The sequence below is a fragment of the Podarcis cretensis genome (assembly GCF_951804945.1).
Source record: "Podarcis cretensis genome assembly, chromosome: 15".
Classification (NCBI taxonomy): Eukaryota; Metazoa; Chordata; class Lepidosauria; order Squamata; family Lacertidae; genus Podarcis; species Podarcis cretensis.
In genome coordinates, this window is record NC_137185.1 from 1753568 (window position 1) to 1772916 (window position 19349).

The following is a 19349-nucleotide window of genomic DNA, read 5'->3' on the forward strand; positions in this document are numbered from 1 at the left end:
CCACCTCCTTCTTCCTCCATCTGCAACATCTTTCCTCTTAAGAAGAACATAAGAAGAGCTTGGCTGCTGCATCTAGCCCAGCACCCTCTTCTCACAGTGGCCAACCAGTTGACCCAGCGGGAAGCCTGTCCAGTGTTTCTCGAACTTGGGTCTCTAGTTGTAGTTAGGGATGATGGGAGCTGTAGTCTTCAGTATTGCTCAAATCGGTCTAAAAATAAAACAATGGCATCGCCAGGTAGGGCAGGGAAGGATTCTGCCTGAATTCCTAAAGAGCTACTGTAAGTCAGCACAGAAAATACTGAGTCAGATGGACCAATGGTCGGATAATGAGTTCAGCATCCCTGAAGGGCCTCCCCTTAAAAACAGGAAGGGGGGGGGGATTTGATGGGATGTGGTACCCTCTCATAATGTACGTGACCCAACAATGGAGTCAATATTCTTCCACTCGCCTCTCAAAAATCTACGTAGCTGTATACAATTCCCAAGCATCACTGACTTGAAACAAATGTTGGGGAAAAAACAGAAAACAAAAACAGCACAGGGGGCTTGTAATGTGCTATTTATTGTGAGCCTGTAAAATGACTTCCAACTCTCTTGCGTTTTCGGTGGAATGCTGGAGCTATGTTTTCCTTTGGTTAGTGTACCACATCCTATTTGTTTTGTATATTGTTCACTTGTTTGCTTTGCACACACACACACACACAAATCAATTGGCCTCAAATATAAAGTCTGGAAATCTGTTCAGGCCAGTATCTCTGTTATGTTAGGACATTGTACATCCTAGTCATTTCTACTTGGTTATCTAAAATACGTTACTTTGGAAAATACTGTTAACCTTAGAACTGCTGCTAAACCTGTCATAGCTAAATGGAGGGAGGGGACCACGTCTCCTTCTATATCCGAAAGGACTGAGGAAATTTGATCTATGATTAAGTTAGCACCACAAAAGAATACATAGGAACCAGCCTAACAGATTTATGGAAAATTGGCATCTTTCATAATGTTTTGGAACAGTAAGCTTCATGATATGCTGCTTTCAACCTGCTGTAAAATTGCATTTGTTTACTCTTGGTTTCTTTTCTTTTCTTTGCTAATAAAAATAATTGTTAAATTCCAACAAAGACATTTATTTTGTTAAAGAAACAGGACGAGAGCTTGGTGTGCTCCTTGCTGTTTGGTGGCATGGCTTCCCTTGAACATCATTTCAGTAGAAATGTCCTCATTTTCACCTGCTTTCCCAAGGGCTGCCCCCACCCCCAAGGGCCTCTAGAAGGAGCCGAGGCCACTGCTGGCCACACACCTACCTGAGAAGACCTTCCCGGAGCTGCCAGCAACTGTGGCCAAGTACTGGACCAGGTGCTGGCAATTGGTGGTCTTTCCGCTGCTGCTGCTCCCCAGCAGAACGATGGACTGGTCCTGGCGGCTCATGAGCATGTTCCGGTAGGCGGCCTGGGCCACGGCGTAGATGTGGGGGGAGGTGTCCTCCTTGCGGCAGCCCTTGAACATGTGCATCACCTGGAGGAAGTGGCAGCATTAAGTGTGGCATCGGAGAGGCAGCAAAAGGGCAAGCGGTAGAGGAGATGCTGGGAGGATTAAAGCAGGCATGGGTTCTGGTACTGGGAAACAGGAGCCCCAGAGAGAAGGGGGAGAGAGAGAGGCTGTAGCTCAGTGATAGAGCATCTATTTGGAAACAGACGGTCCCAGGTTCAGCCCCCAACAGCATGTCCAGTTAAAAAAGGGGGTCTTCTGTTCTTATTAGTCACTTTAACAACAAAAAATAAACTCAAAGCTGCTTATAAAAATGATTATGAAACAAGGATATACATCCTAAAATGTCTGATTTTCGCTACATATGGCAATTGTGGTTTTAAAGCTTTATTGTAAGCTGCCGTCGTCACCCCCACCCCCCGATAATGTATTTCAAGTGTGGGGGGTGTAAATCTAAATAAGAAATTAATGATGGATTTAGGGATGCTACCCAGCTGTGCTGCTATCACGCCATGTTATCAATCTGGTCTATTGATCAACACTAACCAGATGTCAATTTTTAAATCTCTATTCTTTGAGCTACCAATAAAAATGTGGTCTATAAATTTCAGTACACACAGAAAAACAAACAGCATGAGTGACACATTGCAGGGGAAATTCTCCTCACTACATCTGTGAGGAGTCAATCATTTTGTGGGGCAGCCCCTGCACTTTGGAACTCCTTGCCTATTGACATCAGACAGGCACTCTCATTATAGTGTTTTAGGTGCCTAACGAACACTCTTTTGCTTCGGAAAGCCATTAAGTTACCCACATCTGTTTTAAAGATTCTATTGGTTTTGCCTTTGTTGATGGTTCTATGAATATTTGTTTCAATGGTAACTATTTTACATGTTTTTAATTCACTTGAGGTTTCAGCTGTGTTCTGCTATCTTATTCGTACACCACTTGGATAACTTTTTATTTATAAAAAGTTTTTAATCAAGCGAAGGGCTGTAGCTCAGTGGAAGAGAAGCTGCTTTGCATGCAGAAGGTCCCACATTCAAGTATGGGCTGGGAAAGATGCCCTCCCTGGAAAGCCCCTGCCAGTCAGTACAGTGGACGCTCGGGTTGCAAACGTGATCTGTGCAGGAGGCATGTTCACAACCCGCAGTGTTCGCAACCCGCAGCGCCGTGTCTGCGCACGCGTGGGTCGCGATTCGGCGCTTCTGTACATGTGCAAAGCGCAATTTAGTACTTCTGCGCATGCGCGAGTGCCGAAACCCGGAAGTAACCCGTTCCGGTACTTCCGGGTTTTGGCGCGTCCGTAACCCGAAAACGCACAACCTGAAGCGTCTGTAACCCGAGGTATGACTGTATAGACCATAATTAGCTAAGTGGACCAATGGTCTGACTCAGTATAAGGAAGCTTCCTACATCCCTAAGCAGTTTACGCATTTTCAAAGTAAATAACAGAACTCTGCAGTCCCACCTGGGGAGCATAGAGTGGCTTTAACAGGGGCACTTTGAGCCTTCAATCGTCTCCACTGGGGGGATATCAATGACCTTTGCCCCCTCTCCTCTCCCAAAGGGAATATCCAAAGTCATGGCCAGCCCCAACAATGAGGAACAGCATGGGAGGGAGCATTTACAGCTACCCCACCCCCTACTTCCGGAAGCCCTGCAAGTTGTAGCAGGAGAGGGACAAGGGGGAGGGTGTTTCTAGAATCAAGGTAAAACTGTCAAGCTCCCTTGTTATTTTTGCTACAACCAGGAAGTATTATGTGGTTAATGCAATCTTGTTATATTTACAGTCCTGAAATGTGTTTCCCCCTTGTTATATTTGCTATCATGCTGCTGTTTCATTATTTTATTTATTACTAAATTGTTCTTGCAATGGTCAATTCTGGGATACATTCCTCTTTTCTTTGTTGTACATGGCTCTGAGCAGGATTCTTTCCTCTCGGGAAAGCAGCATACAAGCGAAGTGAGGAAGAAGCAAACAAATGAATGAGTGGCCGCTCTGCCAACCCGCTCCATCCTACCCGGCCGCAACACTCACCTTCTCAGAGTACATGGATGGAGAGCTGAGAGGGTTGATGACCACCATGTTGGGCCCGGCGTAGGTGTGAATGAGGTTCCCGCCATAGCGCTGGCGGAGCGTGTGCAGGGCGCTAGACTCATTGAGATACACAAGGCTGGCCAGGTCCTCCACGCGGTCGCATGACGGCGGGTTGGCCTGGGCAGAGGGAGAGGGGGAACGTGGTTAACCTGGGCAGGACAAGGAGTCAATCCAGCTTTGGCTGCAGGTGAGAGGCAGCTAGCCCAGCCTCCACGCCTACCTTTTCCACGTCGTCTTCATCCACCTCAAGCTGAGCTCCATCATAGTCCAGTTTCACCTTGACTTTCCCCTCGGGCAGAAGGCCGGCAGCATCAGTCTTCAACTGGCTTGCTGTGTGGGCAGAGAAGCAGGACACAAGGGTCAGTTGTAGGAAAGAGACACAACGCACATGGAGGGGAACCTCAGAGGTAAGGTGCTGCTGCCACCTAGTGGCCCAACCAAACACAAAATGCTTTCCAGGACGTAAGGTGTGCCCTGCTGGATCAGGCTAACGGCCCATCTAGTCCAGCATCCTGTTCTCACAGTGGCAGACCAGGTGCCTGTGGGAAACCTGCAGGCAGGATCCGAGCACAAGAGCACTCTCATTTCCTGCATTCTCCAAAAACTGGCATTCAGAAGCATTGCTGCCTCCGACCCTAGAAGCAGAGCGCAGCCCTTGTGGCTAGTAACCATTGATCAGCCTTTCTCAACCTGTGGGTCCCCTGATGTTGTTGAACTACAACTCCCATCACCCCTAGCTAGCAAGGCCAGAGCTCAGGGATGATGGGGGTTGTAGTCCAACAACATCTGGGGACCCACAGGTTGAGAACCGCTACTCTAGAGCCTCCATCTATCTTTGTCTATCCTTGTTTGAAGCCATCCAGGTTGGTGGCCATCAATGCCTCTGTGGCAGCAAGTTCTATAGTTTAACTATGCACTGGCATGAAGGCAAACATGACATGAAGGCCGGCAACACTGTTTGGGGATCCCTTTCAGACAGTTGCAGCGCCCGGAGACAGTCAGCTCCTGCATCCATAGCAGTGACCAGGGGAGGAGTGGCCCCTGGGAGGAGCACAGAGAGAAAAAACACCCTGGTGCATCTGCAGCAGCAGCACCGGACGCCTTCATCTGCCCCAGCTGCAACAAAACATGCCTCTCCCATACCGGTCTCTACAGCCACAGTAGGCGCTGTAACATTCCAAGAGTTTGACTTCACCCCCAAAGGAGAACTGCTCCACTGTCTCCCAAAACAGACGTATGCCAACAGGAGCAGTGTGAAGAATGACATTTCAAAAAATCTGTCCTGAATCTTCCAACATTTAGCTTCACTGGATGTCCATGAGTATTTTGAGAGGGGGATGAAAATTATTCTTCCACTTTGCAACCCACTTCCCCCCAGCCCACTCAATTTCCCAAGCTAGTAGACATCAAAAAATTTAGAGGCAATTAACTTAGAAGGGCCATTTGTACTGGGGTTTTGTAACCCTTCAGTTACCTGCTGCTTTCATCGAGCAGCAACCCACAGTTCTACTATTTTGAAATAGAATTTCCCTTCGTTCCTCTCTGTGCTATTTATATTACCCTCCAGCACACGGCCCCTTCAACGAACACCTCATCCCAGCCCCACATTGCTGGTGGGAACTGGGGGTAGCTGGGGACAGGAAGCCTCTCTGGAAGGTTGAGCCCAAGTCATGAAAAGGAACCCCACCACCTGCACCACTGACCCCCACTTACCTAAGGAGAAGCCATCCTTGTGGACCAGCCACACTTTATCCGTCTCATACCAGGCCTCCTCGGCTGCAATTTGTTCCTCCGTCTTGGCCTGTGGGGATGGGGAGGTGGGCGGACAAGAAACAACTGGAGTCACTACACAGCCCCTCAGAGAGAACGGGGGGGAAGGGGTTCTGCCCACTTCAGCCCAGCTCCATTTAGACTGCATACATACTGTACATTTAAAGCACACAGCTTCCCCCAGTGAATCCTGGGAAATGAAGTTTACCTGTCACAGGACTACAGCTCCCAGGATCCTTTAGGGAAGCTGTGTGCTTTAAATGCATGGTGTGTGCACAGTCTTCCTCACAAAACTTCCCTGCTCATATCTTGCACTCTGCACAGGCCCACCTGCTCTCCTGCCTGATGCACAGAACCCACAAGACTCCCCCTCCCTCAGACGTGTCACAACAAGAACCGTCACCATCACCACTACCAAAGCTCAACTCTGATCAGGCTGGCTGGGTTCAACCTCCAGAGGGGTTAAATGTGCAGCCCCCCCTCCCCAAAGCGAGCAAGGCAGCTCCTTGAAAATAGCAAAGAGCATGCAGCATGCAGCACTGCCCCCCTCCCCAAACTGACACACACACAATCAAAACTCCAGAGGTGCAGACAGAACAAGATGAGGAGAACGGTGAATGGAGCATGCAAAAAAACCCATCTTGAAATGGACGAAGTAAACCAGGGGCCCTTTACATGGGGAACCTTTGGCTTTCCAGATGCTGCAGAAGCACAACTCCCATCAGCCCCAGCAAGCTTGGCCAAAGGCCAGGGATGTAGAGAGTTGTACTTCAGCAACAATAGGAGGGAACCAGGTTGGGGAAAGGCTGGCCTATGGTCACAGGCCCTTGCAGCTAGGAGAGTTGGGGAAGCAACAACTGGAAGGCCATCTCGAAGCATGGGGTTGGGTAGGAGAAACCATCCAAGAATGAATTCTGTTGGGGTATTAAAGCAGAATAGGGGTACCTGTTCAAATCCTACTGGGTGGGCTCTTTCAACCTGCTTTATGGGGCTACTGGAAGAATGGGGATAGGGATGAGGATGAGAAGGATGGGGATGACAACATGTGTCTGACCCACAATCCCTGGAAAGGTCCATCATTATATCTATAATGGCTTCCCTTGATCCAGAGACCATCTATGGAGGACGGACTCAGAAAAAGAAATCCCCTTCATGGAACCACACACAAATCCAAGGCAGCTTTTCTTCACCCACACCAAGCACAACCCTTCCCCTCCCGCAAGCTTCAAGCCACAGACGCCCACAAGCAACAAAAGTTGTGAATGGAGCAGCCAAACCTGCGGCCGAGAGACAGCAGAGGCCAGCCCAAAAGCAGCTGCTGGGGCATCGTCCACCTGAGCCTGTGGGAGCTGACAGGAAGGGAAGCAATGTGGGCCAGGTTAATCTCTCTCTGGATGCCCGCCTCCAGGCGAGATCAGGGTGGGTGGGGGAACCAGCAGAACCATACTACCTCCACCCCCCACAAAAAGAGAACACCTGACTCTGTAGTCTCCCTGTCTGCCATGCTATTAGTCCTACCATGAGAAAAGGGAAACTAAGGCATGGAGAAAGGAAAAGTCTACTTGGCAGCATATAAAGAGAGAAGGTTCCTTGCAGCAATGAAGGTCACAGCTTGCTCCGTCCTGAGCCAACCTTCCAAACCCTCAGAGATAGCTGCCCCCAAGTGCAAGGGTGCCAGCCCCAATGGACCAAATGTGTGCACCTTTGTAACATCATAATAGTCAGGTGGGAGACCGAGGGTAGGTTCCAAGACACAGGCCATTCACAGAAAGCTGCCTTATACTGAGTCCAACCCACTGGCCTATCTAGCTCAGTATTACCTGGCAGCCTCTCACCAGGACTTCAGGTAGGGCGTCTCTCAGCCCTACCTGGAGATGCTGCCTTCTACATAAAAAAGTGGGCGCTCTGCACCACAGAGCTACAAGCCTTCCCCCAACTTTTGTTAGTCACTATGGTTAAAACGGAAGCCCCATGTTTGAATCTACTGGACGCTGCTGCCACCCGCCCTTCAGTGCCAGATCCTGAAAAGAAACAACACAGGGTGTCCCTTGCCTTCGTATTCTGCTTGTGAGTGCCCAGAGGCACCTGGAAAACAGAACGCTGAGCCTTCCAGCTCACCTGCATGGTCCTGGTCTCTGCTCTTCCCCTTTGGTCCTCACCCCGCGCCCCCAAATAGTCCACCTGTATGCAATTTTCCTCCCTGCTGGCCTTTTCTCTTTTGTTTGTCTCCCTTTCCATTGAAAGGTAGTTTGGTAAGCTCCTTGGGGCAGGGACCCAAAGGCTACTCTGCAGAAGCGCTGCCTACATGTGCTGCTGGCAGTGTAACACGAACAGCAGGCAGCATGAAAGTAGAGAAAGGTTGTTGCTAATGACTTTTGGGGGCTAAGAAACGATAATCAAATTGAGGATGAGTCTTCCCCACCCACCCACTTACTGACTTTCAGGCCAGGCCAGACCGATTACTGATCCCTGGGGTTTTTTTCTCCTTACCCTGAAGAATAACAGCTGGCCTCCCCACCACTACCACCATTTCCCCAGCCCTCACTTGTGTCACCCAGAGCTCTCCATCCCATTTCCACGGTAAAGCAACTCACCAGGGCTCTCAGCTGGGACCCGGATTGATCCGTCAGGGGAAGGGGAAAGATCCGGACAGTGTCGCTTTTGGGTGCTGAAAGTAGGCGGCCTTTTGCCCCTTCCAAGAGAAGCGGCCCCACTTCCCATGATGCCAGCAATAGCTTTGGCATGTGACATGGAGGCTTCCACCCCTGCCCCACCCCGCTGCCCCCTCCCTCCCTCCCTCCCTCCCTCCCCAACGCCCGCCCAGCCGTGTGCAAACAAGTCATCTCTCTCTTGTCTAGCATGATGGAAAGGGGAGGCCCAGGCCAGATGCCAAGAGGTGAATAAAGCCTTACACTCCAGCACGTGGCGCGAGCACACACATCAACCCAGAGGCAGACGGGAGATAGAAGGGGGTCCTCCGGTGCGCTGGGGTACAGTACCTGGGGGAGTGCAGCCGTGGTGGTCGCAGGCTCCGGCTAACCCAGCAAAGGAGAGAGAGGAGAGAAAAAGAGAGACACAGAGAGAGAGGTAAGCTGTAAAGTCAAGGGACCAGCAGCGGAGAGGAGAAGGGTATCTCACCTACAAGAAGCAACAAGGAAAGACAGAGGCAGCAGAACCCTCAGCAAGTCTTCTGTGGCCTCCAGCAGTGGCAGGGACCAGCCAAGCTCACTTTGCCCAAGACCCACCCAACAGTCTTGGAGATCAGCAAGGTAGGACCACTGGAACCTAAGCATCATGACACTCTAGGTAGAGCTGTCTCGCCAACCGGTTAAGAGTGTTGGACCAGGACCTGGTAGAGAACAGAGTTCAAATCCCCCACTCGATGACCTTGGGGGTCAGTCACCGCCTCTCAGCCTAGCCTACCTCATAGGGGGGTTGTTGTGGGGATTGAAGAAGGAGAGGAAGAATGTCACATGCCACCTTGAACTCCTTGGAGAAAAAGGTGAGATATAAATGCAAATCAATAAATATTGGTCTGGACTGGGGGGGTGGGGAAATCTCGACCAATGGCTAGATGGCCAATGCTGGTGTCTGTAATGCCAATGCAACATTTAAAGCCAAGCAGGCAAAGTTATTACAAATATTTTTTACATTTCTATACCACCCTTCATTCGAGGATCACAGGGGGGTTTACCAGATAAAAACACAAAATACATATCCTGTAGTAAAGACCAAAACAATATTCCCCCCACCACATAAACTTTTTAAAAGACCATAGATTGTTTAATTAGCCAAAGGCCTGGGAGAAGACGAATGCTTTTGTCTAGCACCCAAAAATGTGCAATGAAGGCAGTTAGTTGTTCAGTTTAGGGTTTGGGGGCTAGTGGCCACAATCCCAAAGCCAGGCAGGTTCTGCCCCTCATTCTCCAAGGAGTGGAGTTTTTGAAATCAAAAGCTGGCAACCCTAAGAGGCAGCTGCAGCCAGGAGATGGCTTTCCCCAGGTGGGCCAACACTGCAAGAGTACAAGCAGAAACAGACCATGCTACCTTAGCTGCTCATTAGAGCTTCTGTAAGCCACTTGACCAATCCAGTGTCTGGCTTAGGAGAATATATACCCAGTTCTGGCCCTATACTTCAAACCTCCTCCTGTCAGCCCAGAGGCCATACTTTAGAGTGCTGAGAATCAGGCACCGTTTACCCAGGTGAGGTTCATGTTGCATGGGGCAAAGGTACAACACTCTGATCACAAAAACCCTCTGAACACAAACATGAAAGCCTTTGAATGCCAAAATCATGTGCTCTATTATTAGTAACACAGTGGCCTACATTTTCATACAGATCTACGTCAGTCAAGGTAGGTGTGTCCCAACATAAGTTAAGGAGGACACTTCAGACAGAACAGGAAAAAACTTTTCCCCAGAGAGAAATCTGGGAGGTGCCTACACATCTGTGCATCCAGAGGTGGGAAGATCTCAGAATGATCTGCAGTAATTCAGCAAAGATTTCTGACTCCCAAAGGTTTAGCAATAGAAGCAACGAAATAATTCCCACCCCGCTTTCCCAATGCCACCCAAAATGATAGGGCTGAAAATAATATCAGGGTAGCCTGGAAATGATTTTTGTTCAGAAGCGCTGTGAGTTGAGCTGAGCTGAGTTGTGGTGGTACTCAAAAACAAATTGCTAGGCTAGGAGCTCTTTTGCACCTGGCTCCAGTTGGTGGATCACAGAGTCCTAGTAAAAGAAGGAAGTTGATCCCGCAAGCTTGAATTCTGCGCACCCCTACCCCATGTGGGAACAGACATCTGTGTGGTGAGCCTCTTTGGTCGCCAGAGACTTTGCATAAATAAACACACATATTCACTGCACAACCACCACCACCCCAGGTTTCTCCCTGCCCCAGAACACAGGCCTTCAGAAAAGGCACAACAGCAACAGCAATGCACACAGGCAAAGGGGGCCCTACATGCACCTCCAGCTCAAGACACACCTGCTGGATGGTTTCCTCTCCAGGACTCAGGGAAGGCGGAGACTTCTCTGCTGGCTTTGCTGTTTGGGGCTTCTCCTTGGAAGGAGTCTAGATGACAGAGGTCATAACTGTATTTAAGGAACCCAGTGATGCATGCTTACACACACACACACACACACCCCTTATGAGTCACGTGGATGCAATGAAGCTCAGGCTAGATTGAAGACAGGCATAACAAGTGGGATTTTTGTAAATTGCTTAGAGGTTCTATTTACAAACAGGCGGTATATAAATTTTGTTAAACAAACAAAAAAATAAAGGAGTGGAGTCACTCTGGGCCCATCTTCACTGAACACATTTAATTCCAATGTTTATTCTAGGGTTAAATTTAGCAGGGGGTGTTGATGGTGGACCAGACCGGTGGCCCATCTAGTCCAGCATCCTGTTCTCACAGTGGGAAACGGGCATTCCAGGTTTCAAGCGCTCTCGCCTCTTGTGGTTTCCAGCAATTGATATTAATGCCTTCAACTGTGGATGCAGAACACAGCCATGCTATGGCTTCTCCACTCCTGTCTCCTCAATGAATCTAAAAAGCACTCCAGCTTTAAAATGCTGGAAAGCTCCACTTTTCAACCCAAATTTTGCAACCTGAATACTGATATTTATACACTCTGATATAATCTGCTTAGATTTCCCCTGAAGGGAAGAAACTATTAAAGACCCTCCACAGACAGCTTACAAACCCTGCTCAGCTGTCCTCCAGTTTTTGAACTTCCACCCAGAATCACCTGCTCATGTTCAAGCTCATCTTTGCAACTCTAAGAGACAGAAATGGGTTTCATGTGTGCTTGAAATGAAGGCGAGGAGCCTCATGGCATGGTCAAAGTGGCACATGGGCTGTTAAGCACACCAATCAGAAGCTGCCCTAAGCACCAAAACAGCTGCCTGGTGGGGGTGACACAGGGTGGGGTAAAGAGAGAGCACAACACACTCCCCGAGAGAAAGAAGAGCCTCGCTGTGGCAGGACTAGCAGCACACTCCATGCATTGAGGAGCCCCTCCAGACTCTGGGAGCCAAAGTTCACTGCCCGCCCTGCCCAGGTGAGGAACACAAAGGCACTCTGCACATGCTCAGATGCTGGCCTCGTGCGCCCGCCAAGCTGCGGTGCTCATGCACTAGTACCTTATTCACAGTGGTGGCTTTCGGTACTGCCAGCTTCGCTGGAGCCGCAGGAGGCCCCTTTGGCGCCTGACTCCCCTTTGTGTCTGTGGCCTTCCCTTCCGCAAGAGGCAGGGTCTTTGTCTTCTCTGGGGGCTTCTTCTCCTCTTCTTTCTTCTCTGGCAGCTTGGCACGGGGCCGATGCTCTCTGGTCCTGCCTCTCGACATCAGGCTCTTGAGCCCCACCGAGAGGTCATCCTTGGGGGCTGCCTCCTTGGGCTCAGACTTCAAGGAAGAGGGGGGCCGAGGGGACGGAGAGAGCACCCTTGCAGGTGGGGGCTGGACCTTTGCAGGAGGCTTCTCCTCCTTCTTGCTTGGCTCCGTGGACTTGACATCTCGTCCCGGCTCCTTGGAGCCCCCAGAATCCTCCCCTGGAAGCACTTTCCGCACCACCTTCCGCACCACCCTCACCACTCTCTTGCGGGAGAGGCCCTGGGCATCGTCAGCAGGTGGCTCGGGCTGAGTTGATGAGCCAGCTCCTTGGGAGCCCTCCAGGCCATTCATGGCTTGGTCGGGAGGGCAGGAATGCTGGGTGTCCCCGTTGAGCAGCGGCTCTGGGCTCTTCACCTTCCCAGGGGGCTCTGGGCTCTTCACCCTCCCAGGGGGCTCTGGGCTCTTCACCCTCCCAGGGGGCTCTGGGCTCTTCACCTTCCCAGGGGGCTCTGGGCTCTTCACCCTCCCAGGGCGTTCTGGGGGCTCTGGGCTGCGGGGGTTCCGGGGGTCCTCCTTTCCTGCACTCTGGACATCCAACTATAGTTGCAGATACATTAAGATGTTGTGAGGAGAGCAGGCCCCCAAACAATGCCATGGTAAGGCAGCAGCGACCAGCCAGGCGCTGTGCTGGAGGGACCAAGTCCAGCCCTTCCACCCCTCCTCCCCACTCAAGGGTTTGCATTCACACAATAAGGAAGAAGCTGCCTTCCTCAGATTTCCCAAGCAGAGAATCCAATGGGATCCCTGGTTCCTGCCCAACATCAGGGTCAACCCTGCCCATCCAGAGGGTTAGTTTGGCTTCTGACATGCAAAAAGGCCAGGAAAAGTTTGTGTGACTGGGGAGTGGAGTGGGCAGAAGAGAGTGCTAATCGCAACGAACAGCTGCAAATGAGCAACTGGCTGAGCTGGAGGAAGAGGGCACAGGTGGGGTTCTGGAAGCGAAACGAACATGCCGCCAAAAGGAACGGAAGAGGAGTCTACTGCAAACGGATTTATACACAGCATAGTGGCTACAACCCAACTCATCATCTTTGCTTGTGTTAGCATCGCCTCTGGTATACAGAGGGCCCACTTATGTCCAAGCCACTCCTGCATTAAGAAAAACCCTGACTAACTATGCACAAAATTATATGGAAAAAATGGATGGACAGTACGTATGGAAGAGTAAAGCCCCTTCCTATGCTAGCTCTCCGAGTCTTTTTGCTCCAACCTCAGAGGTTTGGGGGAAGGCAGCAGGGCTAGGCCCACCAAGGATAAAAGCTTGAGCTTCCGTAGCTCAGTGGTGGAGCATCTGCTTTGCATGCAGAAGGTCCCAGGTTCAATCCCCAGTGGCATCTCTAGGCATCTAGAAGAGTTCCCTGCCTGAAACCCTGGAGAACTGCGGTCAGTCAGCATAGACCAACCTTCTTCTACCTTGGGTCACCGAGGTTGTTGCTGGACTAGCTTCCTATGTTCTAGAGCAAGGTTTCCCAAACTTTGGTCTCCAGTTGGTTTTGGACTACAATCCCCATCATCCCTGACCACTGATAGCTGTCAACTTTTCCCTTTTCTTGTGAGGAATCCTATTCGGAATAAGGGAATTTCCCTTAAAAAAAGGGAAATGTTGACAGCTATGCCACTGGCGCTGCTAGCTAAGGGTGATGGGAGTTGTGGTCCAAAAACAGCTGGCGACCCAAGTTTGGGAAACCCTGTTCTAGAGGAAAGGTTACTTCCAAAGGGCATTCCCAGGAATGAGAAAATAACTGATTCCCCCCTCCCACATCCCTGCAGAGCCCTCTGCCCACAAGTCCTTTTCGTAAAGCATCCATCCACGCAGCTAAGACTTTGCAGACTCATCTCAACCCACAGTGTAGCGGCAGCACAGACCAAAGCTCTGCAGTGAGACTGGATGGAAACAAAAATACAAGGAATCAGCTTCCCAGGATAAACTCACCTTGGGGGTTGGGGGGGAGGGGAAACCCTACCCTTCAGGCCCCAGCCTAAAAAGAGAAGTGGATCAGGAAAAGGGTGGCATTTTTTTTAAAAAAGCAGCGGGGAAGGCGCCAGTCAAGGCTGTTCCCCTCCAGATGCCCTTCCTTAAAGAGATTTCTTTCAAGCCAAAAAGCAGCCACTGCATCAATTCTGTACTCTCCTGAACAGTGCGGATCTTGTCGTTCTTGGACGAGCTTCTGGCCTCTGCCGAGGGGGCGAAGGCAACACTCAGCAGCCCCAAGATGAGAAAGGAAAGCTGCAGCAGCAGCAGAAGGGGAAGGCTGCCAGGGTACAGGATGAAGAGAAAGAGGGAGAGGGAAGACACCAGTAGGCAAAGCCGAGCAACTGGCTCCTTGCTTTAGAACAAAGGAGGAAAGCAGGGCAGCTGAGCAAGGGGAAGCTTCTGGGTCTGTCTTCAGGAGCAGCTAAAGGAAGAGGAGGCGGCAAGCAGCATAGCTAATGGCCACTGGGCACCAGACCTAGGATGGATGGCCCAAGGCCAGGAGAAGCTTCAACCGCTACGGCAAAAGGCTTGCTGGGGAGAGTGGAAGCAGGGGTGCTGCCGTCATTAAAAAGTTCCAGCTCACCTTCTGAGCCATGGCTCGGCAAGAAAGGTGCCACTTTTGAACACTGAAATGAGAAGAGGTTATTGACCAGGGCAGAGAAAGACCTGAGGTAAGGAGGCTATGAGCAGGACTCCGCAAAATTCTACACCAATGGTAACCCAAATTCTGCAAAGCTAAGTGCCACGACCTGTGTAAAACGTGCAAGTTAAGCAAATGTGCATGGTTTGCTTTATTTATGCGCAATTTAATTCTACATTTTTGCTGTTCTGAGTAATTAGTTCTGCTTCTGCTCCACGTGCTTAAATTGGAGCATCAACTGGGGGGGGGGGGATAGGAATTGTACACTTAACTGAGTTCACAAGTCCCATCCTCACTCCCTTAATTTTAGTCACTTTCCTCCCTGTTAGCCTTTTATAGATGGTAGCTATGGGGGCCATCACAAAAGGCTTTGCTCTCTCCCCCACACCAAACACTCTGTTATTTAAGTTCTGTAACTTGAATATTTTAAAACAAAAATCAACAACACCAATGTGCTTAACAAGCAGAACAGGAGCATATTAGGAACGTATGAAGCTGCCTTATACCGTGCCAAATCATTGGTCCATCTAGCTCAGTATCGTATGCACTGACTGGCAGCAGCTCTCTTTGATTTGAGTTTCTACTGAAATGAGGCTGCATCTTGTTTTTAAGTTGTATTTAATCAATTGTTTTTATACTTGGCGTTAGCCACCCTGAGCCCGGTCTTGGCTGGGGAGGGCGGGGTATAAATAAATATTATTATTATTATTATTATTATTATTATTATTTAGAATTTTCAGGCAGCCGGCGCTCCTACCTGAAGATGCCAGGGATTGAACTTGGGACTTTCTGTGTGCAAGGCAGTTGCTCTACCACTGAGCTGTGACCTTTCTGTGGCTCTTCATATATTCAGAGCCCTGAATATAGATCAAAATTAAGTTCAAATCTCTAATTCAGCCACAAAGCTGGCAGGGTGGTTGTTGCGAGCACAAAATGTGTGAATGGGGGAGAACCATGTACTACCCTGGCTTCCTTGTTAGGAAAAGCAGGATGCAAATGAAACACAGACTAATGAACTTCACCAGTAGCAGAGTGTATAAACAGGTTCCTCTGGGCAAAGGTACTCAACTACAAACAGAATAGCAGAGATGCTCTGGGCACCAAATAATCACAGTTGTGTAAAACTGAGGCCCAACCAAAAAGTGCATTGAGGGAGTTGTTAAATTAATGACACGAATCAGGAGAAACCCAGCCACCACTAAAAGAAGAGCTGCGGCGATTGCTGGGGGAGGGGCAGCTCAAGGAATAAAAAGACTGGAAAAAGCTGGGGGTGGGAGAGAAGCCTAAAGGGCCTGAGACCATCTACAAGCCTGTCCCAGAGGGGTAGGTTTCCAGCCCTGATGGCTCCTTCTTTGTCCCTGCCACCATCCATTATCCTAGAACTAGGCCAGAGTTGTGAAGGGGGCACCTTCCCACAGCGATAGCTTTCAAGCCGCACCAAGTGATCAGCCTAACAAAGACCCAGCTTAAAACACGCACAGGGGAGTGGTTCTCTGGGAACTGGCAGGTCCCACCACCCGAAGTGTATATGACTGGGCACAGGGGAGGCAGAGAGAGGTAGGGATGGTGGCTTTGGAAATGGGCTCCATTAGGGGTCTCTCGTCAGCATCAACAACAAGGCCAGGCAGGAAACTGGAGGAGTCACTTGCTTTCTACATCCTGTGGGCTCAGAGAAAGTGTCGTTCTGCCCCATGGCTAGCACTACGGCTTTGAGGTTTTTCCTACCATCGAGCGGTATACAAGTTTTATGAAATAAAAATAAATAAGACTGAAATTCTGCTGATCTTCACAGTGCTCATCAGGACTCACCTTTTACCCTCCACATGCCACATGGGCACGGTTTTTCACCATGCATGTGCATGTTTCTCTTTCTCTGCAACTCTCTCCTACCCCACCACCCCACCCAAAAAATCCCTGTGCCCACAGAATAAAACAGAATAAACTAATGGTAACAGTGTTGGCGCAACCCGCTTTGCTTCCCAACTAAGAATGGAAGAATCTGTCAGCTTTGGTTTCTCTTTCTCGCAATCTTAAATTCAATTCACCACTTTTCTGTAACAGTTTGCAAGGTGCTTTTTTATTTTTAAAAGTCTTCGTGGAAATTCATTAGCGTTTCAGTGTAAACATCTCTCAATATACACATGTTCATATTTAATTTTGCCTAATACAAACATTTTTGCAAAAGCCCCTAACAAAATGCATTTGGTAAGTGGTGTTTTTGTTGTTGTTGTTGTTAATATTTGGGGGGGGGCTGTTGCTGCTATATTAATTTTTGTATCTGTGTTTTGATTATATGGAAATTGTTCAGTTCAATTGTGTATTTTTGATGTTCTATTTATTGTTGGTGACTACTTTTGTAATGTTGTAATTATATATTTTTTCATGTTGTAAGCTGCCTTCAGCATGGTTTGAAAGGCAGCATACAAATAAAATTATGTCTTTCTGTATGTAATCTGTGCTCTCTCATAAGCATTTTTATACACATGCCTTGGCTGGAAAATTTCATTGCAAAATTCAGAGACGTGCAAATTTCAAAGGATTGCTGCATTTCCACTCGTGGTAATGTTTCAGATGAGGCAAATTTAGTTAAGTTCACCTTTAAATGAGAACTGAGTTGAATTCCTTCCTCCCCATCCCTAGTCCCAACAAAAAACGTGAAGATAATCTGCCAGCCCCCTCTCGCACTTACAGCTCTAGGATCCCACACAAAAACACGGTGGGCCCTACAACACACCATGGAGCCTGCACACAAGAGAAAGGAGGAGGGGCAAGACCCACGTCACACACAAATTTCTCCTGGCCTAGAAGTTAGCCCAAGCTAATACTCCCCCCCTCCAGTGCTCAAACCCAGACGGACTTACAGCCCCATCCTCTCTCTCGTTTTTTTTCGCTGCTAAAGGTTTGTCTTCATCCTTCACCTGAGGAAGTAAAATACAGATAAGGAAATATTTCATTCACGCCAGGACAAACAGTTGAACCGTGCACACACACACTTTTCCACTAGCACATTCCGGGCAGTCCTCATCACAAGTATGATGGTAGCTTTTCACAAGCACAGACGTGGTCAGGATGCTTCCAGCGGACCTTGTGTTAAGCTGCTACTGGGCAGAAAGCCCATGCTGGAGAAAGGCTGTGTACAGATTCCCATCAACTCTGTATCCAGTAGACTCCCACCTCTGGGTTGGGAAGCAGCAGACACCCACCACCTTACCCACAATTCGTATCTCTTCTGTGGTTTCTTATGAATACAGTGGTGCCCCGCAAGACGAACGCCTCGCAAGACGGAAAACCCGCTAGATGAAAGGGTTTTCCGTTTTGGAGGCGCTTCGCAAAACGAATTTCCCTATGGGCTTGCTTCGCAAGACGAAATGTCTTGCGAGTTCCTGCGGGTTCCCCCCTTTTTTTCCCCTTTTCCTAAGCCGCTTATCAGCTGATCCACTGATAAGCAGCTTATCAGCTGATCCGCTAAAAGCCGCTAAACCGCTAATAGCGCTAATCCGCTAAGCTGTCAATGGGCTTGCTTCGCAAGACGAAAAAACAGCTATACGAAGAGCCTCACGGAACGGATTAATTTCGTCTTGCGAGGCACCACTGTATGACATTTTGATGCAGGGGTCTTTTTCTCTTTTGCACCAGGAAATATCTACTAATATTTTCAATTACATTTTAATGGAGACTTTTACTAGTTTTATTGTGGTCTGCAGGTTGCATACTGCCTCAATATATCTTATGAAAGAGTGGTATATAAGTATTTCAATAAATAAATTCCGCCCCCTCAAAAATAAACAACACCCAACTTTTATCTGAATTGAGAAAAAGAGCAGCCTTGCTATGTTCTAAGCCAGGAATGTGTACACTCAGCCCAAGTTGGTAAAAAGTCCATCTCCGCAGGACATAGAAGATGACAAGACATCTTCCATTAGGATCAAAGCAGGAGCAATGGTGGGTAGGGTGCCCCAAGAGTGAGGAGGCAACAGCAACTGAGAACCACCATGATCAAGAGAAACCTGGCACCACAACAATTACACACTTTTGCTATTTTCTCATCACCCACACCCTTACTTCCCAATCTAGCAACCTTGAAGCCCAGCGAACACAGAACAGCAAACTTGGAACAGAAACTCTGGCAGCAAGGCTGCAATGTGATACACTCCCACCAAACAGGTAGATAGGTTGGTAACACAACGACACAATGACGTATTACTCCAAATCTGGATTGTGAAGACATCACAGTAACCTGTCAGTCAAAAGTGCATTTTAAAACCACTGTGTGCAGGGAGGTGCTGGTTCCATTGGCTCTCAAACCACACAAGCCATGCATTGGTGCAAGGGGAGGATGGGGCGGGAAGGAAGAAGGGGGGACACACATTGTTACTGCAAACCTGGGCTTCTTGGGGGCTCCTCATTCCTTGTGGGACTCAAGCACTTGAAAGCTTAAAATGCTCAGAAATAGAGCTATAAATTAGGTGTGGAGATATGAGTCAACAGATGGCAGATTAAGAGCTCCACACTGAGGTCAAACCCAGGTTTACAGTATCAGAACTCATGATCACACAGTACTTTCAATATATCAGCCTCTACCAACTGGTATCCTCCATCAGCCCCAACTCCCATCAGCCCCAGCCAGCACAATGTAGTCCAAAACATCTCAAGGGCACCGGGTTGGCAAAGGCTTCAATATACAGTAGAGTTAGTAGCACACAAGTTATTTCACAGGCAGATTATTCCACACAGTTGCTATGCAAAGGGCTTGGAGGGAGTGGCTGCCAGTTTGTTCAGTCCATTTGGAGTCTCTGAGAAATGGCAAGGAGGAGAACAGATTCTCCCCAGGGACGTCTGCTCTTCACACAAGCCAAGAGGGGGCCTAGGACTGACCACTGGCATTCCTGCCACATTTCTAACATGACCTCTACTGCTCCAAAGCCAACTCCCTCCTATGCCAGGAACAAGCACAACCTGGTCCCCTTTTCAATGTGC

General features: G+C 49.1%; 1 protein-coding gene across 15 annotated transcripts in view; it reads right to left on the reverse strand.

Annotated features, from left to right (window-relative positions):
- MYO18A (myosin XVIIIA) overlaps nucleotides 1-19349 on the reverse strand; it is a 143397-nt gene that overhangs the window by 83599 nt on the left and 40449 nt on the right. For 6 of the 15 annotated variants that reach the window (XM_079955346.1, XM_079955345.1, XM_079955348.1 and 3 more), the window contains exons 3-7: nucleotides 8272-8394; nucleotides 5303-5390; nucleotides 3810-3919; nucleotides 3530-3706; nucleotides 1305-1515 (exon numbers count right to left, since the gene is read on the reverse strand). In XM_079955346.1, the coding sequence (XP_079811472.1) occupies nucleotides 1305-1515; nucleotides 3530-3706; nucleotides 3810-3919; nucleotides 5303-5390; nucleotides 8272-8394 (709 nt within the window). Of the gene's footprint in view, nucleotides 1-1304; nucleotides 1516-3529; nucleotides 3707-3809; nucleotides 3920-5302; nucleotides 5391-7953; nucleotides 8103-8271; nucleotides 8395-10347; nucleotides 10435-11508; nucleotides 12295-17233; nucleotides 17291-19349 lie in introns of those variants that run through there. The other 9 variants (XM_079955347.1, XM_079955355.1, XM_079955351.1 and 6 more) reach the window with 8 other exon arrangements.